This window comes from Mustela erminea, chromosome 9 (genome assembly GCF_009829155.1).
Source record: "Mustela erminea isolate mMusErm1 chromosome 9, mMusErm1.Pri, whole genome shotgun sequence".
Taxonomy (NCBI): Eukaryota; Metazoa; Chordata; class Mammalia; order Carnivora; family Mustelidae; genus Mustela; species Mustela erminea.
In genome coordinates this window covers 61,796,393-61,822,794 of record NC_045622.1, presented here as the reverse complement: position 1 = coordinate 61,822,794, position 26,402 = coordinate 61,796,393, and the positions used below count along the sequence as shown (strand labels likewise).

Sequence of the window (26,402 nt, the reverse complement as noted above, 5' to 3'; positions counted from 1 at the left end):
CAATGTTGGTGGGAATGAAAATTGGTACAGCCACTGTGGAAACAGTAAGGAGATTACTCAAAAAATTGAAACAGAAATAATATATGATTCAGTAGTTCCACCAATGGTTATTTCCCAAAGAAAATGAAAACACTAATTCATAAAGATATAAATGTACCTGTGTTTATTTCTGCATTATTTACAATAGCCAAGATAATAAAAGCAACCCAAGTGCCTCTTGAATGTGGTATATATATATATATATATATATATATATATATATATATATATATTCAGCCATAAAAGGAGATGAAATCTTGCCATTTATGGCAATATGGATGGAACTTGAGGATATAATGCTAAGTGAAATAAGTCAGAGAAAGACAATACCATATGATTTCACCTATATGTGGAATTTTAAAACAAAAGACAAGAATAAAGAAACAACAAAAACAAACCATAGGGGTGCCTGGGTGGCTCAGTGGGTTAAAGCCTCTGCCTTCGGCTCAAGAAAGATTCCAGGGTCCTGGGATTGAGCCCCACATCGGGCTCTCTGCTCATCAGGAAGCCTGGTTCCTCCTCTCTCTGCCTGCCTCTCTGTCTACTTGTGATCTCTGTCTGTCAAATAAATAAATAAATCTTTTTTAAAAAACCATAAATACAGAGAATAAACTTGTGGTTGCCAGAGCATTGGGGGGAGGGGGAGTTGAAGGGTGGTGAAAATGGTTGAAGAGCAGTGAGAGATACTTCAGTTATAGAATAAATAAGTCACCAGGATAAAAGATACAGTGGGGATAAAGGGCATGTACTCCATAGCACTGTAATAGTGTTGTACAATAACAGATGGTAGCCACATTTTGTGGTGACTGTCCCATAAAATACAGACCTAGTCAAATCACTATGCTGCATACCTGAAACTAATGTAACACTCTTTGTCAACTGCACTTCAAAAAATAAAATAAAATGGTAAAAATACAGACACATGAATTCATTTGACAAGTCAAATTACATTCTTTCATTTTACTATTAGAAGATACCCTTTGCATTATGGTGTTTTTGCCATGGGCATTAGCAGAAATCTTTGAAGAGAAATGAACTCTGAGAGACAGCCAGAAGCTCTCCCTAGATGCTGGAATGTGTCACAGCATGTATTTTACCAGGACTCTTTTAAAGGCTCCCATAACTTCCTTATTCCTCAGGCTGTTCAGGGGGTTCAGGGCTGGAGTGACAACTGTGTAGAAAAGAGAGAGGATGTTGTCTTGCTTAGGGCTATGGAGTGAACTGGGAAGGACATACATAAATGTGGCAGCTCCGTAGAACATCCCAACCACCATCAGGTGGGAAGAGCAGGTGACTAGGGCTTTCTGCTTCCCCTCACTTGAAGGCATCCGAAATACAGTACACAGGATTAGTGCATAAGAGGAAATTATAGTAAAAAAAGGGGGCATCAGGAAGGTTAGAGCCAACACATACACAAACAGTTCGTAACTAGAGGTATCTGCACAAGCCAACTTCAGCAAAGGTGGGATCTCACAGAGCAGGTGCCTGATCTTCCGGGACATGCAGAAGGGATAGTGCATGGTATACACAGTATAAACAAAGGCACATAGGGATGCCAGTACCCAGGCTGTGGCCACCATGAACCAGCAGACTTTTGGCCTCATGAAGACCATGTAGTTCAGAGGATGACAAATGGCCACATATCTGTCATAGGCCATGAAGGCCAGTAGCAGATCCTCTGCACCACCCAACATCAATGCCAGAAACATCTGAAGGGCACAGCCCCTAAAGGAGATGGTGTTTTCATTGAGCAGAAAATCCATGACAGCCTTGGGAGTGACAACAGATGTAAAGAGGAGATCCATGAGTGAGAGCTGCCTGAGCAGGAAGTACATGGGCACGTGGAGCCGGGAATCCACTGTAATGACCAAGAGCAGCAGGCCATTGCTGGTCAGGGCCAACATGTACAGGACTATGATTGTGGCACAGAGCACTTCAGGAGACCCACTGTCATTCAGAATCCCCATCAATATAAAGCCACTTCCCAAGGTGGAGTTCCAGTGCTCCATTCTGTGTTGTTTCTTTAGTTTCCTAGAATCAAATACATTCTCAGTGAATTTTTGCTAAGGTGGTCCCTAGTTTGTAACATCATAGGCTCCTGATGATGGCCAACATTAATCCAATGAGGCAATGTCTTTCCTACTGGAAATGGACTTTACCTGTTAACCTCTCAGTTTCTGACACTTTTAATTCTTCCTTAATGAAATATCCATCTGAATAGAGAGCAAACATCACAGTAGCCAAATATTAATACATTACTACACAAAATTGTTATTCAGGACGTCAAACTTTGACATGTATCTTTCCACAATGATTAAATCATTTCTCTAGAAATCAATATCCTAGAATCCAAGCCCTTGGTTATTTTTGTACCTATGTTTTAAGTAAACTGTTTGTCTAATAATTTAAATACCCACTTAGTGTCCTAACAACCAGTTCTGAATATAAAGTTCTAAAGCCAGTACAGAAGTGTTATTTCAACAAAGCACTTCCCCTGCATTTTTCATATAACTTATGTCCAAGTTTGTTTGTAGCATTCAAGGCTATAGATATAAGTCTCATAGGAAGAGCTAAAATACATCCACCTTAGTCACTTCCCTGGACCAGCTCCATACTCTTCATGAGTTTGAGGGAGAAGGGATTCCATACTCTGAGACCAGGGGATGGAGTGTTTGACATGGTATTACCTTTATGAGCTAAACCTTTAAGATCAACTACAACATAGGTGTTTCTTTACTGGTTATGCAAACATGGGAGCCTGGGAGAACTCAAATCTGATAACTAATGAGGCCCTGCCCAGGAAGATCAGAGTGTTTGTGTTTAGGAAAAAGGATGAAAGCTGCTCTTAACAAAAGAGCATGTGTTCATGTTGTAATCAGGGTCAATAATTCTCTGTCCTCTATTACACCTGACTGAGATCCCCAATCTCCTTCCTGCAGGGCCAGAGTGTCTACATTGGATTGAATGGCCACAGGATAGACAGGATGAATTCCTGTTCTGGAAAGCATTAGAGCATATGACAGGTATATCATTGGCTCTTAGATGGTCCTTTGATTTGGAGGCATTTATTACCAGATAGGTGCAAAAATCCCATATCAGAGGCCAGCAAAGCCTGGGCTGTATCAAGGGTACTGATACTTCCACCAGGAAGTGGTCATTCAGATCTGGGATGTGGCACAGACTCTGTCTTCATTTTCATGGATTTTTCATGTTTAGGAAACCAGGAATAGAGGTCATTAGGATGGGGTACAGAGCCCAAAGCACTAGAGAATCTGGAAAACAGTATAGCTTAAGCTCTTAGGGTCTGCTTTGGGCTCCATTTCAAAACTCAATATATCTAGAGGCTGCACACTTCCCTGAAAGAGAGATAAAGTCTTTACCTCAGATAGTGGGAAGACTAGCTGCCCAGCCTCGCAATCTGCCTCAGGGGTTGTTTGAGAGTCAAGGATTTTCCTGTGGAAATGCAGAAAAAGTAAGCTTTTCTAAGAGTGTCCAGGTGGTTCAAATTTTGCCAAGTTGGGTTAAGAGTTTGAGGAGTCTGACCAACATAGATGTCAGGGCCACTTCTTCTGGTCCTTCTATTCCTCCACAGGTCTGCTACAGAGATGTAATAGAGACAGAGGGCTAATAGTCTTGGGTAGTTTCTGTGAAGCTCTTACTTCAGAGATGGATTTCCTGTTCTCACACCTGTGGAGAATTAGGAGGTGCTGCTTCTATCACCCAGGTCTCCAGGTCGAGAACCTATCAGCATCCAGCTCTGGAGAAGGTGTGAGACTGAGTTCTTGGGTCCAGATGCTCAGACTGTCATTTACTCTTGTTAAGGTCTTGGAGCAAAGAGGAAAGCAGCAGGAATCTGGGGGAAGTAGATATTGGAAGAGCTGCCCAAGGGAGGCCCTGCCATGCCTAGCCTCACTGTCCCTGGGGAGAACAGTGAACCAGGGCCCTGTCCTTGGGGAGGCTGTTCTGGCTCCATATCCCATGACTCCACCCTCTCTGCTTTATTCCATGCCTACCATTCCCAGGGACTTCTCATCTCAGCTGAAAGGGCCTCCCCCTGGAAATGCTGGTCCACAAAACAGGATGTTAATGAGTCCTGTTGGGTATGTTTCCTGGCCTGGCATCTCTGGTCTCTCACTAAATGAGCACAGATGCTCCAGAGTTCTACCCTATCCTCAGGAGGCACTAATGGCCCATTTCTAAATTGCTGACTAGGAAACAAGGGTCCGTTTCATGGTGAAGGCTCTGCCCCAGATCTTAAGGTGAGTTTTGTGTCAGCTGTAGGACACTCTCAGAGTGTATTCTGTGGAGGAGTTGGCCTTGTAGTTATTACCCAGATTCTAAATCCTCAGGTTCATTTCCTGTCCTGCTTGTTCTGCCATTTACATTTTTTTTCTTGCATTATAAGCTCTCCCTCCAACTTCATTCAGCTTCCAAATATGATAAATATTTCCCTGTCCAAACAAACAAATAATAATTTGGTTTTTCTTTCCTTTGTGGACTGTATCTCAAAATCCCCGCCACTTTTGCCATAAATTTTTTCAAAAAGCATTTATAACAAGTGGGTCTTCTGGGTTTTCCATATAAAGAATCATGTCATCTGCAAAGAGAGAGAGTTTGACTTCTTCATTACCAATGGATACCTTTTATTTCTCTTTGTTGTCTGATTGCTGTTGCTAGGACTTCTTTTTTTTTTTTTTAATGTGTTTTTCAAGGAGTTCTTTTTTTTTTTTACAGCTATCAATTTATTTATTTTCAGAAAAACAGTATTCATTATTTTTTCACCACACCCTATGCTCCATGCAATCCATGCCCTCTATAATACCCATCACCTGGTACCCCGACCTCCCACCCCCCGCCCCTTCAAAACTCTCAGATTGTTTTTCAGAATCCATAGTCTCTCATGGTTCACCTGCCCCTCCAATTTCCCCCAACTCCCTTTTCCTCTCTATCTCCCTATGTCTTCCATGCTATTTGTTATGCTCCACAAATAAGTGAAACCATATGATAATTGACTCTCTCTGCTTGACATATTTCACTCAGCATAATCTCTTCCAGTCCTGTCCATGTTGCTACAAAAGTCGGGTATTCATCCTTTCTGATGGAGGCATAATACTCCATAGTGTATATGGACCACATCTTCCTTATCCATTCGTCCGTTGAAGGGCATCTTGGTTCTTTCCATAGTTTGGCGACCGTGGCCATTGCTGCTATAAACATTGGGGTACAGATGGCCGTTCGTTTCATGACATCTGTGTCCTTGGGGTAAATACCCAGGAGTGCAATTGCAGGGTCATAGGGAGGCTCTACTTTTAATTTCTTGAGGAACCTCCACACTGTTCTCCAAAGAGGCTGCACCAACTTGCATTCCCACCAACAGTGGAAGAGGGTTCCCCTTTCTCCACATCCTCTCCAACACATATTGTTTCCTGTTTTGTTAATTTTGGCCATTCTAACTGGTGTAAGGTGATATCTCAATGTGGTTTTAATTTGAATCTCCCTGAGGGCTAGTGATGATGAACATTTTTTTCATGGGTCTGATAGCCATTTGTATGTCTTGATTAGAGAAGTGTCTGTTCATATCTTCCGCCCATTTTTTGATATGTTTGCCTGTTTTGTGTGGGTTGAGTTTGAGGAGTTCATTATAGATCCTGGATATCAACCTTTTGTCTGTACTGTCATTTGCAAATATCTTCTCCCATTCCGTGGGTTGCTTCTTTGTTTTTTTTTTACTGTTTCCTTTGCTGTGCAGAAGCTTTTTATTTTGATGAAGTCCCAAAAGTTCATTTCGCTTTTATATCCTTTGCCTTTGGAGACATATCTTGAAAGAATTTGCTGTGCTGATATCGAAGAGATTACTGCCTATGTTCTCCTTTAGGATTCTGAAGGATTCCTATCTCACGTTGAGGTCTTTTATCCATTTTGAGTTTATCTTTGTGTACGGTGTAAGAGAATGGTCGAATTTCATTCTTCTACATATAGCTATCCAGTTTTCCCAGCACCATTTATTGAAGAGACTGTCTTTTTTCCACTGTATATTTTTTCCTGTGTTGTCGAAGATTAATTGACCGTAGAGTTGAGGGTCCATTCTGGGCTCTCTACTCTGTTCCACTGGTCTATGTGTCTGTTTTTATGCCAGTACCATGCTGTCCTGGTGATCACAGCTTTGTAGTAAAGCTTGAAATCAGGTAACGTGATGCCCCCAGTTTTATTTTTATTTTTCAACATTTCCTTAATAATTCGGGGTCTCTTCTGATTCCATACAAATTTTTGGATTATTTGCTCCAGCTCTTTGGAAAATACTGGTAGAATTTTGATCAGAAAGACTTTAAAAGTATAGATTGCTCTAGGTGGGAAAGACATTTTAACAATGTTTATTCTTCTGATCCAAGAGCATGGAATGGTCTTCCATCTCTTTGTGTCTTCTTCAATTTCTTTCATGAGTGTTCTGTAGTTCCTCGAGTACAGATCCTTTACCTCTTTGGTTAGGTTTATTCCCAGGTATCTTATCGTTCTTGGTGCTATAGTAAATGGAATTGATTCTCTAATTTCCTTTTCTGTATTTTCATTGCTAGTGTATAAGAAAGCCACTGATTTCTTCACATTGACTTTGTATCCTGCCACGTTGCTGAATTGCTGTATGAGTTCTAGTAGTTTGGGGGTAGAATCTTTTGGGTTTTCCATATAAAGAATCATGTCATCTGTGAAGAGAGAGAGTTTGACTTCTTCATTGCCAATGTGAATACCTTTTATTTCTCTTTGTTGTCTGATTGCTGTTGCTAGGACTTCTAATACTATGTTGAACAAGAGTGGTGAGAGTGGGCATCCTTGTTGTGTTCCTGATCTCAACAGGAAACATGCAAGCTTTTCCCCATTGAGGATGATATTTACTGTGAGTCTTTCATAGATAGATTTGTTGAAGTTCAGGAATGTTCCCGCTATCCCTATACTTTGAAGCGTTTTAATCAGGAACGAATGCTGGATTTTGTCAAATGCTTTTTCTGCATCAATTGAGAGGACCATGTGGTTCTTCGCTCTTCTCTTATTAATTTGTTCTATTACACTGATTGATTTGTGAATGTTGAACCTTTCTTGTAGCCCAGGGATGAATGCCACCTGGTAATGGTGGATAATCTTTTTAATGTGCTGTTGGATCCTGTTGGCTAGGATCTTGTTGAGAATCTTAGCATCCATATTCATCAGTGATATTGGTCTGAAATTCTCCTTTTTGGTAGGGTCTTTGCCTGGTTTGGGGATCAGGGTAATGCTGGCTTCGTAGAAAGAGTCTGGAAGTTTTCCTTCTGCTTCAATTTTTTGAAACAGCTTCAGGAGAATAGGTATTATTTCTTCTTTGAAGGTTTGGTAGATTTCCCCAGGGAATCCGTCAGGTCCTGGGCTCTTGTTTTTTGGGAGGTTTTTGATCACTGCTTCAATCTCTTTACTAGATATTGGTATGTTCAGGTTGTCGATTTCTTCCTGGTTCAATTTTGGGAGTTTATATAGTTTTCCAGGAATGCATCCATTTCATCTAGGTTGCTAAGCTTATTGGCATGTAACTGTTGATAATAATTTCTGATGATTGTTTCTACTTCCTTGGTGTTCGTTGTGAACTCTCCCTTTTCATTCATAATTATATGTATTTCACCTTTCTCTCTTTTCTTTTGGATTAGTGTCGCCAAGGGTTTATCGATCTTATTGATTCTTTCCGAAAACCAGCTTCTAGTTTCATTGATACATTCTACCTTATCTCTTGTTTCTACCTCATCAATCTCAGCTCTAATCTTAATGATTTCCCTTCTATGTGTGGAGTTGGTTTGATTTGTTGTTGATTCTCCAGTTCTTTAAGGTGTAGAGACAGCTTCTGTGCTCTGGATTTTATGGAAAACCCAAAAGACTCCAACCCCAAACTACTAGAACTCATACCACAATTCAGTAACATGGCAGGATACAAAGTCAATGTACAGAAATCAGTGACTTTATTATACATAAACAATGAAAATACAGAAAAGTAAATTAGAGAATCGATTCCATTTACTACAGCACCAAGTACCATGAGATACCTGGGAATAAACCTAACCAAAGAGGTAAAGGATCTGTACTCGAGGAACTACAGAACACTCATGAAAGAAATTGAAGAAAACACAAAAAGATGGAAGACCATTCCATGCTCTTGGATCGAAAGAATAAACATTGTTAAAATGTCTATACTGCATAGAGCAATCTATACTTTTAATGCCATTCTAATCAAAATTCCACCTGTATTCTTCAAAGAGCTGGAGCAAATAATCCAAAAATTTGTATGGAATCAGAAGAAACGGCGAATCGCTAAGGAAATGTTTAAAAGCAAAAATAAAACGGGGAGCATTATGTTACCTGATTTCAAGCTTTACTACAAAGCTGTGATCACCAAGACAGCATGGTACTGGCATAAAAACAGACACATAGACCAGTGGAACAGAGTAGAGAGCCCAGATATGGACCCTCAACTCTATGGTCAAATAAGCTTCTAGTTTCATTGATATCTTCTACTTTATCTCTGGTTTCTACCTCATCGATCTCAGCCCTAATCTTGATTATTTCCCTTCTTATGTGTGGAGTTGGTTTGATTTGTTGTTGAATCTCCAGTTCTTTAAGGTGTAGAGACAGCTGCTGTGTTCTGGATTTTTCAATTTTTTTGAGGGAGGCTTGGATGGCTATGTATTTCCCCCTTAGGACTGCCTTTGCTGTATCCCATAGGTTTTGGATCGAAGTGTCTTCATTGTCATTGGTTTCCATGAATTGTTTCAGTTCTTCTTTGATCTCCTGGTTGATCCAAGCATTCTTAAGCAAGGTGGTTTTTAGCTTCCAGGTGTTTGAGTTCCTTCCGAACTTTTCCTTGTGATTGAGCTCCAGTTTCAAAGCATTGTGATCTGAGAATATGCAGGGAATAATCTCAGTCTTTTGGTATCGGTTGAGTCCTGATTTGTGACCTAGTATGTGGTCTATTCTGGAGAAAGCTCCATGTGCACTTAAGAAGAATGAGTATTCTGTTGTTTTAGGGTGGAATGTTCTGTATATATCTATGAGGTCCATGTGGTCCAATGTGTCATTCAATGCTCTTGTTTCTTTATTGGTTTTCTGCTTTGATGATCTGTCTATTTCTGAGAGAGGCGTGTTAAGATCTCCAACGATTAGTGTATTCATATCAATATGACTCTTTATCTTGATTAACAGTTTTCTTATGTAATTGGCTGCTCCCATATTGGGGCCATAGATATTTACAGTTGTTAGATCATCTTGGTGGATAGTCCCTTTAAGAATGATGTAGTGTCCTTCTGTATCTCTGACTACAGTCTTTAGTTTAAAATCTAATTTGTCTGATATGAGAATCGCTACCCCAGCCTTTTTTTGAGGCCCATTGGCATGAAAGATGTTTCTCCATCCCTTCACTTTCAGTCTGGGTGTATCTTTAGGTTCAAAATGGGTCTCTTGTAGACATCATATGGATGGATCCTGTCATTTTATCCAGTCTGCAACCCTGTGCTGTTTTATGGGCACATTTAGGACATTCACATTGAGGGTGATTATTGATAGATACGTTTTTATTGACATCGTGTTACCTTTGATGTCTTTCTTTCTGTAGATTGTCTCTATATTTCTGTTCAATGCTATTCTTGGGCTTTTTCCTCCTTTAAAGAAGCCCCCTTAATATTTCCTGCAGTATCGGCTTGGTGGTTGCATAGTCGTTTAAGCCTTGCCAGTCCTGGAAACTCTTTATCTCTCCATCCATTTTGAATGTCAGTCTTGTTGGATAAAGTATTCTTGGCTGCATATTCTTCTCATTCAGTGCCCTGAATATATCTTGCCAGCCCTTTCTCACTTGCCAGGTCTCTGTGGACAGGTCTGATGTTATTCTGATGGGCTTTCCTCTGTACATAAGGATCTTTGTCCTAGCTGCTTTCAAGAGGTTCTGCCTACAATTATAATTCTTCATTCTTACTATTAGGTGTCTCAAGGACTTTCGAGAATCTGTAATCTTGGGTCAAAACCTTTCGGCCTCTAGTACATGAACGCTGGTTCCTTTCATGAGATTTGAAAAATTTTCATGAAGAAGTTGTTCCACTATATCTTTTAGACTTCTTTCTTTCTCCTCCCCTTCAGGGATTCCAATAATTCTGATGTTGGAACACTTCATGACATCATTTATTTCCCTGATTCTGTTTTCATGGCTTCTAAGCTGTTTGTTCCAGGCTTCCTTCTGATCCTTTCTCTCTATCTGTTTGTCCTCCAGGTCACTAATTCTATCTTCTGTCTCAGTTACTCTGCCCACTGGCGTCTTCTGCTCCGGTAGAGATCCAGACGTGTATAATTCTGATCTCAGCTGATTTCGTGGGTGATTGGAGTTCTTTGGAAGGTAATCAGCTCACTTTAGGGTACAGGTTGAAAGGGCACCTCCTCCTATTTCCCCACCATCTTGTCTCCCCCTCCTATGGTTTTCAGTCTCTTTATATTCCTGCTTTTTTTTTTTAATTTTTCAGCATAACAGTATTCATTATTTTTGCACCACACCCAGTACTCCATGCAATCCATGCCCTCTATAATACCCACTACCTGGTATCCCGACCTCCCACCCCCCGTCCCTTCAAAACCTTCAGAGGAGCACTGGGTGTGGTGAAAAAATAATGAATACTGTTTTTCTGAAAATAAATTAATTAATTTAATTTAAAATAATAATAATAATAATAAACCCCATATTGTTTTTCAGAGTATATTCCTGCCTTTTATTGGTAACTCAGAATTTTTAAAAATTGGTTTTTGCCTCTAGAAATTCAACATTTTTTCTAAGTGAGCACATGATATTCTCTTATAATTTTTTTAAATTTTTTATTTTTTCAGCATAACAGTATTCATTATTTTTGCATCACACCCAGTGCGCCATACAATCCGTGCCCTCACAAATAAGTGAAACCGTATGATGATTGACTTTCTCTGCTTGACTTATTTCACTCAGCATAATCTCTTCCAGTCCTGTCCATGTTGCTACAAAAGTCGGGTATTCATCCTTTCTGATGGAGGCATAATACTCCATAGTGTATATGGACGATATCTTCCTTATCCATTCGTCCATTGAAGGGCATCTTGGTTCTTTCCATAGTTTGGCGACCGTGGCCATTGCTGCTATAAACATTGGGGTACAGATGGCCCTTCTTTTCAAAACATCTGTATCCTTGGGGTAAATACCCAGGAGTGCAATGGCAGGGTCATAGGGAAGTTCTATTTTTAATTTCTTGAGGAATCTCCACACTGTTCTCCAAAGAGGCTGCACCAACCTGCATTCCCACCAACAGTGTAAGATAAATTTTTTAAATTTATTTTTTATTTATTTTCAGCATAGCAGTATTCATTATTTTTGCACTACACCCTGTGCTCCATGCAATCCATGCCCTCTATAATACCCATCACCTGGTATCCCGACCTCCCACCCCCCGCCCCTTCAAAACCCTCAGATTGTTTTTCAGAGTCCATAGTCTCTCATGGTTCACCTCCCCTTCCAGTTTCCTCCAATTCCCTTCTCCTCTCTAACTCCCCATGTCCTCCGTGCTATTTGTTATGCTCCACAAATAAGTGAAACCATATGATAATTGACTCTCTCTGCTTGACTTAGTTCACTCAGCATATTCTCTTCAAGTCCCGTCCATGTTGCTACAAAAGTTGGGTATTAGTCCTTTCTGATGGAAGCATAATACTCCATAGTGTATATGGACCACATCTTCCTTATCCATTCGTCTGTTGAAGGGCATCTTGGTTCTTTCCACAGTTTGGCGACCATGGCCATTGCTGCTATAAACATTGGGGTACAGATGGCCCTTCTTTTCACTACATCTGTATCTTTGGTGTAAATACCCAGGAGTGCAATGGCAGGATCATAGGGAAGTTCTATTTTTAATTTCTTGAGAAATCTCCACACTGTTCTCCAAAGAGGCTGCACCAACCTGCATTCCAAACAACAGTGGAAGAGGGTTCCCATTTCTCCACATCCCCTCCAACACATGTTGTTTCCTGTCTTGCTAATTTTGGCCATTCTAACTGGTGTAAGGTGATATCTCAATGTGGTTTTTATTTGAATGTCCCTGATGGCCTGTGATGATGAACATTTTTTCATGTGTCTGATAGTCATTTGTATGTCTTCATTGGAGAAGTGCCTGTTCATATCTTCTGCCCATTTTTTTATATGATTGTCTGTTTTGTGTGTGTTGAGTTTGAGGAGTTCTTTATAGATCCTGGATATCAACCTTAATATATTTTTAAAATGATTTTATTCATTTATTTGACAGAAAGATACACAGCGAGAGAGGGAACACAAGCAGGGGGGGTGAGAGGGAGAAGCAGGCTTCCCACTGAGTATGGAGCTTGATGCTGGGCTCGACCCCAGACTCTGTGCCAGGACCCTGGGAGTATGACCTGAGCCACCCAAATGCCCCACTTTTAAACTTATTAATAATGAGGTCAGATACAGACTCTTTATATTCCCATTCTTTCTTGAAATAGAGACCAGAAAGATTTGTTGAGTTGTTTGACCCTGTTGTGGAAAAAAAATCAGAACTTTGAGAGTCCAAGTGACACTCAGAGTAGTCAGAGAATTCAGATTTATTTTACACCAGTGGCCCCAGAGCTTGTGCTCCAAGTACAGGGCCTTGGAGCAAAGGTATAGGGCTTTTATAGGGGACTTCAGGCATTCAGCTTCCAAGGGCTGTGGTGACTGCTGGTAGGTAGGTTTAAACTGGGGGAGTGGGGCCTACTTTACGTGGGAATAGTAGTGTGGGGAGCCTGTGGTGGGAAGCTTGTTTACAGAAGCAGAAGCATTTGGTTATCTCTTCCTTCCAGTAGGGCTTCAGGTTATCTCTGGTTTTTGGTTTTAACTTTTAATCTTCTGGGACCTCTTGGCCTGGGCCTGCTCTGGATAATTTTCTTCTTCATCCCCACTAATCAATCTAAACAAAGTGGAAAACTAATAAACATTAGTTAAGCTTCTTTCCATTCTCCCCTGCCCTGAACTTTGATTCACTGTTATCTTGACCCAATATATAACTCCTCCTTGACAATCCCTCCTAAGAATCATAAGACCTCAGGGAAAAATATTACCTGATTATCCCACTCCCTCTATACCCTGTTTTTTTCTCACTTTGCTGACATATACTCACAGAAGAAAATTCATTTCTGCCTGGCCTTTGTGATGATTGCACTTGTATCTATATGGTTAGACTGTTTCTCTATTACAAGTCTCCTTCCTCCTACTGCAATAGTACTTTCAAACAAAGTATTTTTAAACCTGTAGTTTTAAACTTATTTGTTTAGATAATATACTGCCTTTCTCCCAGATATGAGGCTGTTTATCAGAACAGTGACACTGCCAGATTTTTATTTGTGTTCTTAGCATGTCTTATCTGGCTGTGTCTCTATGGAGGCTGTTCCCTATGGATGAGGGAGCAGAAGGCAAACTGGGGGCAAAGCACAAGGTGACATGCAATCCCCTCTCCCTCTAGGGTGAGGATCTGTGTGACATTCTTCAGGCACTCCTAGCTGCCCTAAAGCTCAGGGAAGAAAAACAGATGGTTAATGTACAGAGGTCACAGTCCTGTGGGAGGTGAGTCTCCCTCAGTTTATAAACATTGAAGTGATTTACAGGATGAAAGCATTCTTATGAATAACCCAACTTCCAGAAGGAAACTCCCAACTGTATTAATGTTAATGACTTATAGAGGGAAAAACAAACTTAACTAGACAAAGGCAAGGCCTCCAATGTCTTATTAGGTTCTCGTTAGCATATGACAGTCCTTTTGCATACCTCCGTTTTTCCTTATCTCTCCCAACACCCAAGTTTATAATCAGTCACCCCTTATAGCCTTGGTGCAGCAGCTTTTTCTGCCCATGGGTCCTGTCTCCCTCCTGTAATAAAATCACCTTTCTGCACCAAAGATATCTCAAGAATTCTTTCTTGGCCATCTGCTCTGGTTCCTATCTGCATTCAAAAACTACATCACTATGACTATATCCATCAGCTTCTGTTTCTATTTTAGTTTCTGTATTTGTTGTATCTCCATGTTTATCCCATTTTTCTCCTTTTTCTTCATCTGTTTCTTTGAAATAAAGCTTTCATCTTCCAGTTGCCCCAGAGAGACTAGAGCAAAGTTAGATTAGGTTCCTTGATGATAATGAAGGATAGCTGGAAGAAAGGCAGGCAGTGACAATTGCCCCTACACCCACCCCCAATGCACTAAGAGGAAACCACCCTTAAAAGAATTTTACACCACCCTGGAGGGAACCCTGCACCCTTTCCTATGTGATAGGTAGATGACAAAAATATGACTGGTTGAGAGGCACTTGGAGCCTTAATCAGTTTAAAACAAAGAGCCTGCCAATGAGCCCAGAAAATCCCCTAGATCTAAATGCCAAACCACCAGGCCAAACCGGCAATCCTTTCAGGTCCCTTCCTCCAAGAGCTTTGTATTGTCACTCAGTAAACTTTGCTCTACTGCCTAGCAATCTTAGTCTGGTCTTCCTCTTCATTCCTCAAAGCAGCATGACCAAGAACCATGAGAAGTCAAGGAAAAGAAATCTTACAACAATGACTTACTTCCAGCCCAGACTTTGACTCTTGGAAGCAGAGGTGCCTGAATTTATGAAAAACTGTTTTCACTTCCGTTTTTCTTAGTTGTTTTTCTTTAAAAAAAAAAAAAAAAAGAGTGGGATATAACAAAAGCAGTTCTGAGAGGCAAGTTTACAGCAATTAAAGCATATACATATGGACCACATCTTCCTTATCCATTCATCTGTTGAAGAGCATCCAATGCCATTCAACAGATAAATGGATAAGGAAGATTTGGTCTATATACACTCTGGAGTATTATGCCTCCATCAGAAAGGATGAATACCCAACTTTTGTAGCAACATGGGTGGGACTAGAAGAGATTATGCTTCATGAAATAAGTCAAGCAAAGAGAGTCAATTATCATATGGTTTCACTTATTTGTGGAGCATAACAAAAAGCATGGAGGACATGTGGAGTTAGAGAGGAGAAGGGAGTTGGGGGAAATTGGAAGGGGAGGTGAACCATGAGAGACTATGGAATCTGAAAAACAATCTGAGGGTTTTGAAGGGGCAGGGGTGGGAGGTTGGGGGAACCAGGTGGTGGGTATTAGAGAGGGCATGGTTTGCATGGAGCACTGGGTGTGGTGCAAAAGCAATTAATACTGTTATACTGAAAATAAATTTTAAAAAAATAATAATGAATACTGCTTTCTAAAAATAAATAAATGTAATAAAAAAACATATATATATATATATATAAAGATAAACAAAAGGTAAATCCAGTAGTAGTTCCATGTGCATACTCAGTTTTGATCTTTTATTGAGCTGTATACATCTGATGTGCACACTACTAAGTATGTTTTTGTGGTAAATAGAGCACTCTAGACTTTAGAGCAAGAGACTTCGAACATTTTAGAGAGAATGAAGAAGGTGGAGATCAGAAGAGATAAGAAGATGAGTCAAAGAGTGTTTAAAATTTAAGAATAAGCATACCAATTAGTATGTCACTGCATTAGTTGGGTGAGAGATAAACTACCACTTCCCTTCAATAAATGGTCAAAACATTTTCAAAAAAGCATATACATATATATATGGTTTGGGGGAGAAATGGAATGTGGGTGCTGCAAGAAGGAGGGAGCCCTGATAGCAGAGAGAGGTGAGAGAGAGGGCTGTAAATGGATATGCACAAGGAGAGCACTTCCCCAAAGCCATTGGTTGGGAAAATGAGAAGAGATGATTTTTGTGTTTTTGCAACCAGTGGGGTTCAAAGACTGGAGTTCTACAGGTTGGTATGCTTGGCTGGGATAGAGACCTGAGGATCCTGCCCTACTCCTGGAGAGAAGTCAGGCAAGCAACCCCAGGGCAGATGACATGATCTGAGGGTTGCCTAAGGTGCATGGGGACAGACTGTTGGTTCTTCTTCCAGTGCATCTGTGAGAGGTGGCATTTGCAGAGATGCCTCTCCAGGAGAAAAAGAGCCAGGAGCAATGGTGGTGGGCACCATTTCCTTTCTCTGCCCTTTAGCATAGCTGCAGAGATACCTGCTGAGGGCTCTTAACCTGGACACTGGCTCTTTGGCCTGCTTTGCTTCCAGTTCCACATGCCTGAGCTCATATGCAACTTCCCTTCTAGGTTAAACCCTCCCTCAGAAGACCAGTGCAGGCCCCTGCCACAGCACATTCTTAAAGTTTGGAGTTTTAAAAGTCAGCAGCCTTGGCTGAGATAGAGCCCAAAGTGCACTGTGCTGCTCCCAGCAGTCAGGCAACACAGAGACAGACAGAATGAAAACAGCAATCCAAAAAATGCCTAGGACACATGAAAGGAAATGATTCACTCTTCTGGGAGTGTTTCCCTGAGAGCAGATGCTATGGAGACCCAACTCTGGGGAGAAAGGAGATGGCTGGCACCATTTCCCGCCCCTGCCCCTCAGCATAAACAAGCTTTAGTAAACAGCACAGTGCCAACTCTGGCTGCCTACCCTGTTTACACAAAGTATGGCCACCCTTCACTCTGCCGGTATCTCTAGTGCCCAAGGACCAGTGCAGTGGGCCCTTTACTCAGAAGGCCAACAGAAACCCCCTGCACACACCACCTCTAAGAACTATAGAGCTCTACAAGGGTTCAGTTCTAGTTGAAGTAGCATCATTCTCATTTAACAAGCTGACCAGAACATGGCTAGTTAAATCTCACCACATTCTGGCTAAGGTTCAAATACTGCCCACTGCAGACAAAGTGAACCTCTGGAGATGACTGAGTTGAGAGATAGAGCAGCCAAAACACAGCAGCAGAGTACCTGAAGCACACACCAAAGACATTCCCTAAAGTGCCAGGCCCTGGACATTGAAGGACCTCTCCTTCATAAAACCGTTATTCCCAGGAGCAAGAAACATTACAGGGTTTTCTAACACATAGAAGAAGACCAAGACCTAGACAAAATGTCAAGACGGAGGAATTCACCCAAAAGAAGCAATACAAGGTCACAACTAGAGATCTAACTGAAAAAGATGTAAGTAATATGCCTGATGGAGCATTTAGAGCAACAATCATAAGTATACTTGCTAGGTTTTAGAAAAGCATGGAAGACATTGGAAAGAACCATAACACAGAGGTAAAAGAGTTTTAAAAACAGTCAAAAATGGAAAGTGCAATAACAAATTTGAAACTGTTTGGCTGTCAAGACCACATGGATGGAAAAAGTGGGAATGAATAAGTGATATAGAAGATGGAACAATGGAAAATGATGAACAAAAGAGAGAAAGAACTATGGATCACAAGTATAGACCTAGGAAACTCAGTGATTCCATAATATGTAACAACATGCATATTATTGAAGTCCCAGGAGAAAAAGAGAAAAGAGGAAGAAGGTTTATTTGAGGAAAAATAGTTGAAAAATTTCCTTATCTAGGGAAGGAAACAGACATTCATGTTCAGGAGAAACAGAGGACATCCACTGAAATCAACAAAAGCAGGCCAACACCAATTACATATTGTAGTTAAATTTGCAAATAGTATAAAGAAAGAATTCTAAAGAATTCTAAAAGCACTAAGATAAAGAAGTCCTTCACTTACAAGGGAAAACGGTAAGGCTAATTGTAGATCTCTTCAGAGAAACTTGGCAAGCAAAAAGAGGGTGACACGATATATTCAACATGCCAACATTTCCCATGCCAATATGGGAAAAACCTGCAATCAAGAATGCTCTATCCATCAAGTCTAACATTCAGAACAGAAAGACAGATAGAGTTTTCCAGACCAACAAAAGCTAAAAGAGTTTGTCACCACAAAACCAGCCCTGCAAGAAATATTAATGGGACTTTTACTGGGAAATAAAGACCAAAAGTGACAAAGACAACAGAAAAGCAGAGAACATCTCCAGAAGAAACAAAGACAAACCAAGTAATAAAATGGTAAAAAATACATATTTATCAATAATTATTTTGAATATAAAAGGAATAAACTCTCTAATCAAAAGATATAGGATGTCAGAATGGATAAAAAACAAACAAGCAAACAAACAAAACAGAACAAAAAAAAAAAAAGAACCATCTGTATGCTACCTACAAGAGATTCATTTTAGACCTAAACACACCTGGAGATTGATGTAAGACAATGGAGAAACATACATCGTGCAAATGGAAATCAAAATAAAGCAAAGGCAAAGGAAACAAAAGCGAAAATGAACTTTTGTGACTTCATCAAAATCAAAAGCTTCTGCACAGCAAAGGAAACGGTCAAAAAAACAAAGAGGCAACCCACGGAATGGGAGAAGATATTTGCAAATGACAGTACAGAAAAAGGGTTGATATCCAGGATCTATAAAGAACTCCTCAAACTGAACACACACAAAACAGACAATCATATCAAAAAATGGGTAGAATATATGAACAGACACTTCTCCAGTGAAGACATACAAATGGCTATCAGACACATGAAAAAAATGTTCATCATCACTAGCCCTCAGGGAGATTCAAATTAAAACGACATTGAGATATCACCTTACACCAGTTAGAATGGCCAAAATTAGCAAGACAGGAAACAAGATGTGTTAGAGGGGATGTCGAGAAAAGGGAACCCTCTTCCACTGTTGGTGGGAATGCAAGTTGGTGCAGCCTCTTTGGAGAACAGTGTGGAGATTCCTCAAAAAATTAAATAGCTTCCTTATGACCTTGCCATTGCACTACTGGGTATTCACCCCAAAAATACAGATGTCGTGAAAAGAAGGGCCATCTGTACCCCAATATTTATAGCAGCAATGGCCACGGTCGCCAAACTGTGAAAAGAACCAAGATGCCCTTCAATGGACGAATGAATAAGGAAGATGTGGTCCATATACACTATGGAGTATTATGCCTCCATCAGAAAGGACGAATACCCAACTTTTGTAGCAACATGGACGGGACTGGAAGAGATTATGTTGAGTGAAATAAGTCAAGCAGAGAGAGTCAATTATCATATGGTTTCACTTATTTGTGGAACATAACAAATAGCATGGAAGACATAGGGAGATAGAGAGGAAAAGGGAGTTGGGGGAAATTGGAGGGGGAGGTGAACCATGAGAGACTATGGACTCTGAAAAACAATCTGAGGGTTTTGAAGGGGCGGGGGGTGGGAGGTTGGGGTACCAGGTGGTGAGTATTATAGAGGGCATGGATTGCATGGAGCACTGGATGTGGTGCAAAAATAATGAATACTGTTATGCTGAAAATAAATAAAAAATAAATTTAAAAAAAAGAAACTATATATAGATAGATAGATAGATAAAGATGGAAGACCATTCCATGCTCTTGGATCGGAAGAATGGACATTGTTAAAATGTCTATGCTGCCTAGAGCAATCTATACTTTTAATGCCATTCCGATCAAAATTCCACCAGTATTCTTCAAAGAGCTGGAGCAAATAATCCAAAAATTTGTATGGAATCAGAAGAGACCCCGAATCACTAAGGAAATGTTGAAAAACAAAAATAAAATAAGGAGCATTACCTTACCTGATTTCAAGCTTTACTACAAAGCTGTGATCACCAAGACAGCATGGTACTGCCGTAAAAACAGACACATAGACCAGTGGAACAGAGTAGAGAGCCCAGATATGGACCCTCAACTCTATGGTCAAATAATCTTCAACAAAACTGGAAAAAATATACAGTGGAAAAAAGACAGTCTCTTCAATAAATGGTGCTGGGAAAACTGGGCACCTATATGTGGAAGAATGAAACGCGACCATTCTTTTACACAGTACACAAAGATAAACTCAAAATGGATAAAAAACCTCAATGTGAGACAGGAATCCAAAGAATCCTAGAGGAGAACATAGGCAGTAATCTCTTCGATATCAGCCACAGCAACTTCTTTCAAGATATGTCTCCACAGGCAAAGGAAACAAAAGCGAAAATGAACTATTGGGACTTCATCAAAATCAAAAGCTTCTTTCCATAGTTTGGCGACCGTGGCCATTGCTGCTATAAACATTGGGGTACAGATGGCCCTTCTTTTCACGACATCTGTATCTTTGGGGTAAATACCCAGGAGTGCAATTGCAGGGTCATAGGGAAGTTCTATTTTTAATTTCTTGAGGATCTCCACACTGTTCTCCAAAGAGGCTGCACCAACTTGCATTCCCACCAACAGTTTAAGAGGGTCCTATTTCTCCACATCCCCTCTAACACATGTTGTTTACTGTTTTGTTAATTTTGGCCATTCTAACTGGTGTGAGGTGATATCTCAATGTGGTTTTAATTTGAGTCTCCCTAAGGGCTAGTGATGATGAACATTTTTTCATGGGTCTGATAGCCATTTGTATGTCTTGATTGGAGAAGTGTCTGTTCATATCTTCTTCCCATTTTTAGATATGTTTGCCTGTTTCGTGTGTGTTGAGTTTGAGGAGTTCACTATAGATCCTGGATATCAACCTTTTGTCTGTACTGTCATTTGCAAATATCTTTTCCCATACCGTGGTTTGCCTCTTTGTTTTTTGGACTGTTTCCTTTGCTGTGCAGAAGCTTTTTATTTTGATGAAGTCCCAAAAGTTTATTTTCGCTTTTGTTTCCTTTGCCTTTGGAGACCTATCTTGAAAGAAGTTGCTGTGGCTGATATCGAAGAGATTACTGCCTACGTCCTCCTCTAGGATTCTGATGGATTCCTGTCTCACATTGAGGTCTTTTATCCATTTTGAGTTTATCTTTGTATACTGTGTAGGAGAATGGTCGCGTTTCATTCTTCTACATATAGGTGCCCAGTTTTCCCAGCACCCTTTATTGAAGAGACTGTCTTTTTTCCACTGTATATTTTTTCCTGTTTTGTCGAAGATTAATTGAACATAGAGTTGAGGGTCCGTATCTGGGCTCTCTACTCTGTTCCACTGGTCTATGTGTCTATTTTTATGCCAGTACCATGCTCTCTTGGTGATCACAGCTTTGTAATAAAGCTTGAAATCAGGTAGCGTGATGCCCCAGTTTTATTTTTGTTTTTCAACATTTCCTTAGCGATACGGGGTCTCTTCTGATTCCATACAAATTTTAGGATTATTTGCTCCAGCTCTTTGAAGAATACCGGTGGAATTTTTATTGGAATGGCATTAAAAGTATAGATTGCTCTAGGCAATATAGACATTTTAACAATGTTTATTCTTCTGATTCAAGAGCATGGAATGGTCTTCCATCTTTTTGTGTCTCTTCAATTTCTTTTTTGGGTGTTCTGTAGTTCCTCCAGTACAGATCCTTTACCTCTTTGGTTAGGTTTATTCCCAGGTATCTTATGGTTCTTGCTGCTATAGTAAATGGAATTGATTCTCTAATTTCCCTTTCTGTATTTTCATTGTTAGTGTATAAGAAAGCCACCGATTTCTGCACATTGACTTTGTATCCTGCCACATTGCTGAATTGCTGTATGAGTTCTAGTAGTTTGGTGGTGGAGTTTTTTGGGTTTTCCATATAAAGAATCATGTCATCTGCGAAGAGAGAGAGTTTGACTTCTTCACTACCAATTTGGATACCTTTAATTTCTCTTTGTTGTCTGATTGCTGTTGCTAGGACTTCTAATACTATGTTGAACAAGAGTGGTGAAAGTGGGCATCCTTGTCTTGTTCCTGATCTCAATGGGAAGGCTGCAAGCTTTTTCCCATTGAGGATGATATTTGCTGTGGGTCTTTCATAGATAGATTTGATGAGGTTCAGAAATGTTCCCTCTCTCCCTATACTTTGAAGCATTTTTAATCAGGAACGAATGCTGGATTTTGTCAAATGCTTTTTCTGCATCAATTGAGAGGACCATGTGGTTCTTCTCTCTTCTCATATTAATTTGTTCTATCATATTGATTGATTTACGAATATTGAACCATCCTTGTAGCCCAGGGATGAATCCCACCTGGTCATGGTGGATAATCTTTTTAATGTGCTGTTGGATCCTGTTGGCTAGGATCTTGTTGAGAATCTTAGCATCCATATTCATCAGTGATATTGGTCTGAAATTCTCCTTTTTGGTAGGGTCTTTGCCTGGTTTGGGGATCAGGGTAATGCTGGCTTCATAGAAAGAGTATGGAAGTTTTCCTTCTACTTCAATTTTTTGAAACAGCTTCCGGAGAATAGGTGTTATTTCTTCTTTGAAGGTTTGGTAGAATTCCCCAGGGAATCCGTCAGGTCCTGGGCTCTTGTTTTTTGGGAGATTTTTGATCACTGCTTCAATCTCTTTACTAGATATGGGTCTATTCAGATTGTCAATTTCTTCCTGGTTCAATTTTGGGAGTTTATAAATTTCCAGGAATGCATGCATTTCATCTAGGTTGCTAAGCTTATTGGCATATAACTGTTGATAATAACTTCTGATGATTGTTTCGACTTCGTTGGTGTTAGTTGTGATCTCTCCCTTTTCATTCATAATTTTACGAATTTGGGCTTTCTCTCTTTTCTTTTGGATTAGTGTGGACAATGGTTTATCGATCTTATTGAGTCTTTCAAAAAACCAGCTTCTAGTTTCATTGATACGTTCTACTGTATCTCTGGCTTCTACCTCATTGATCTCTGCTCTAATCTTGATGATTTCCCTTCTGATGTGTGGAGTTGATTTGATTTCTTGTTGATTCTCCAGTTCTTCAAGGTGTAGAGACAGCTGCTGTGTTCTGGATTTTTCCATTTTTTTTAGGGAGGCTTGGATGGCTATGTATTTCCCCCTTAGGACCGCCTTTGCTGATCCCTCAGGTTTTGGACCGAAGTGTCTTTATTCTCATTGGTTTTCATGAATTGTTTCAGCTCTTCTTTGATCTCCTGGTTGATCCAAGCATTCTTAAGCAAGGTGATCTTTAGTTTCCAGGTGTTTGAGTTCCTTCTGAACTTTTCCTTGTGATTGAGCTCCAGACGAATGTATAAGGAAGACTTGGTCCATATACACTATGGAGTATTATGCCTCTATCAGAAAGGAAGAATACCCAACTTTTGTAGCAACATGAACGGGACTGAAAGTAATTATGCTGAGTGAAATAAGTCAAGCAGAGAGTCAATTATCATATGGTTTCACTTATTTGTGGAGCATAACAAATATTATGGAGGACAAGGGGTGTTAGAAAGGAGAAGGGAGTTGGGGTAAATTGGAAGGGGAGGTGAATCATGAGAGGCTATGGACTTTGAAAAACAATCTGATGGATTTGAAGTAGCGGGGGGCTGGGAGGTTGGGGTACCTGGTGGTGGGTTTATAGAGGGCACGGATTGCATGGAGCACTGGGTGTGGTGAAAAAATAATGAATACTGTTTTTCTGAAAATAAATAAATTTAAACAAAATCAAAAGCTTCTGCACAGCAAAGGAGACAAATCAAACACACACACACACACACACACACACACACACACACACACACAGAGGCAACCCACGGAATGGGAGAAGATATTTGCAAATGACAGTACAGACAAAAGGTTGATATCCAGGATCTATAATGAACTCCTCTAACTCAACACACACAAAACAGACAAGCATAACAAAATATGGGGAGGAGATAGGAACAGACACTTCTCCAGTGAAGACATACAAATGGTTATCAGACACATGAAAAAATATTCATCATCGCTAGCCCTCAGGGAGATTCAAATCAAAACCACATTGAGATATCAACTTACACCAGTTAAAAAGGCCAAAATTAACAAGACAGGAAACAACATGTGTTGGAGGGGATGCGGAGAAAGGGGAACCCTCTTACACTGTTGGTGGGAATGCAAGTTGGTGCAGCCACATTGGAGAACAGTGTGGAGATTCCTCAAGAAATTAAAAATAGAACATCATTACGACCCTGCCATTGTACTCCTGGGTATTTACCCCAAAGATACACCATCTGTATCCAAATGTTTATAGCAGCAATGGCCATGGTCGCCAAACTGTGGAAAGAACCAAGATGCCCTTCAACAGATGAAGGATAAGGAAGATGTGGTCCATATACACTATGGAGTATTATGCCTCCATCAGAAAGGACGAATACCCAACTTTTGTAGCAACATGGACGGGACTGGAATAGATTATGCTGAGTGAAATAATTCAAGCAGAGAGAGTCAATTATCATATGGTTTCACTTATTTGTGGAGCATAACAAATAGCATGGAGGACATGGGGAGTTAGAGAGGAGAAGGGATTTGGGGGAAATTGGAAGGGGAGGTGAACCATGAGAGACTATGGACTCTAAAAAATAATCTGAGGAGTTTGAAATGTCGGGAGGGTGGGAGTTTGGGGCACCAGGTGGTAAGTATTATAGAGGGCACAGATTGCATGGAGCACTGGGTGTGGTTTAAAAAAAATAATGAATACTGTTATGCTGAAAATAAATAAAAAATAAATCTAAAAAAAAGGAAGAAAGAAATTAAATAAGACACAAAAGGATGGAAGACCATTCCATACTCTTGGATCGGAAGAATAAACATTGTTAAAATGTTGATACTGCTTAGTAATCTATACTTTTAACGTCATTCCGATCAAAATTCCACTGGCATTTTTCAAAGAGCTGGAGCAAATATCCAAAAATTTGCATGGAATCAGAAGAGACCCCAAATCGCTAAGGAAATGTTGAAAAAGAAAAATAAAACTGGGGGCATCACGTTACCTGATTTCAAGCTTTACTACAAAGCTGTGATCACCAGGACAGCATGGTACTGGCATAAAAACAGACACATAGACCAGTGGAACAGAGTAGAGAGCCCATATATGGACCCTCAACTCTACGGTCAATTAATCTTCGACAACACAGGAAAAAATATACAGTGGAAAAAAGACAGTCTCTTCAATAAATGGTGCTGGGAAAACTGGGCACTATACGTAGAAGAATGAAACTCGACCATTGTCTTACACAGTACACAAAGATAAACTCAAAATGGATAAAAGACCTCAACATGAGGTAGGAATCCATCAGAATCCTAGAGGAGAACATAGGCAGTAATCTCTTCAATATCAGCCACAGCAACTTCTTTCAAGATATGTCTTCAAAGGCAAAGGAAACTAAAGCGAAGATGAACTTTTGGGACTTCATCAAAATCAAAAGCTTCTGCACAGGAAAGGAAACAGTCAAAAAAACAAAGAGGCAACCCACGGAATGGGAGAAGGTATTTGCAAATGACAGTACAGTCAAAAGGTTGATATCCAGGATCTATAATGAACTCCTCAAACTCAACACACACAAAACAGACAATGAAATCAAAAAAATGGGCAGAAGATATGAACAGACACTTCTCCAATGAAGACATACAAATGGCTATCAGACCCATGAAACAATGTTCATCACCAGCCATCAGGGAGATTCAAATTGAAACCACACTGAGATCCTACCTTACACCAGTTAGAATTGCCAAAATTAGCAAGACAGGAAACAACATATGTTGGAGGGGATGTGGAGAAAGGGGAACCCTCTCACACTGTTGTTGGGAATGCAAGCTGGTGCAGCCACTTTGGAGAACAGTGTGGAGATTCCTCAAGAAATTAAAAAAGAGAGCTTCCCTATGACCCTGCCATTTCACTCCTGATTATTTACGCCAAAGATACAGATGTCGTGAAAAGAAGGACCATCTGTACCCCAATGTTTATAGCAGCAATGGCCATGGTCGCCAAACTGTGTAATGAACCAAGACGCCCTTCAACGGACGAAAGGATAAGGAAGATGTGGCCCATAGACACTATGGAGTATTATGCCTCCATCAGGAAGGATGAATACCCAACTTTTGTAGCAATATGGATGGGACTGGAAGAGATTTTACTGAGTGAAATAAGTCAAGCAGAGAGAGTCAATTATCATATGGTTTCACTTATTTGTGGAGCATCACAAATAGCATGGAGGACAAGGGGAGATGGAGAGGAGAAGGGAGTTGAGGGAAATTGGAAGGGGAGGTGAACCATGAGAGACTATGTACTCTGAAAAACAATATGAGGGTTTTGAAGGGGCAGGGTGGTGGGAGGTTGCGAGAACCAGGTGGTGGGTATTAGAGAGGGCACGCATTGCATGGAGTACTGGGTGCGGTGCAAAAACAATGAATACTATTATGTTGAAAAGAAATAAAAATTAAAATTTTTTTAAAAGACATTAACAGAGGAAAACCAAATTTAACAACGTATGTACATGTGCCCCACAAAGACATGATGACTAAAGGCTGTCAGGCAGTTCAAGCTACTGAGCTAATGAGAAGACATTAGGGGTTTGGGGCTTCAAAGTGGGGAAGACAATTCACAGGAAGTTGAGAAGAACAAATGGTTGATAAATACTTGCCATGCTATGCAGATAAGTCTTTCTGATATAAAAAGTTATTTCTGATAATAGCTCTCTTCCTGATACAAGTCCCCTA

At 40.2% G+C, this 26,402-nt stretch overlaps 1 protein-coding gene and 1 pseudogene across 1 annotated transcript; one reads left to right on the top strand and one right to left on the bottom strand.

Annotated features, from left to right (window-relative positions):
• Positions 1-1,047: 1,047 nt before the first annotated feature.
• LOC116599829 (olfactory receptor 2AG2-like) lies at positions 1,048-2,048 on the bottom strand. Its single transcript, XM_032359793.1, has 2 exons — positions 1,137-2,048; positions 1,048-1,101 (listed from the first exon to the last, which is right to left on the bottom strand). The coding sequence occupies exons 1-2, from the start codon at positions 2,046-2,048 to the stop codon at positions 1,048-1,050; spliced, it is 966 nt and encodes a 321-aa protein (XP_032215684.1).
• A 2,221-nt stretch (positions 2,049-4,269) lies between these two features.
• The window catches only part of LOC116599828, a 50,538-nt pseudogene continuing 28,405 nt past the window's right edge, over positions 4,270-26,402 (top strand).

Bases quoted from the DNA above. Each gene is read 5' to 3' on its own strand.
- LOC116599829 (XM_032359793.1), bottom strand. From the start codon at position 2,048: ATGGAGCACTGGAACTCCACCTTGGGAAGTGGCTTTATATTGATGGGG. The intron at 1,102-1,136 runs GTAAAATACATG...TCCAGCATCTAG, and splicing joins GAGCCTTTAAAAGAGTCCTG to GGAGAGCTTCTGGCTGTCTC.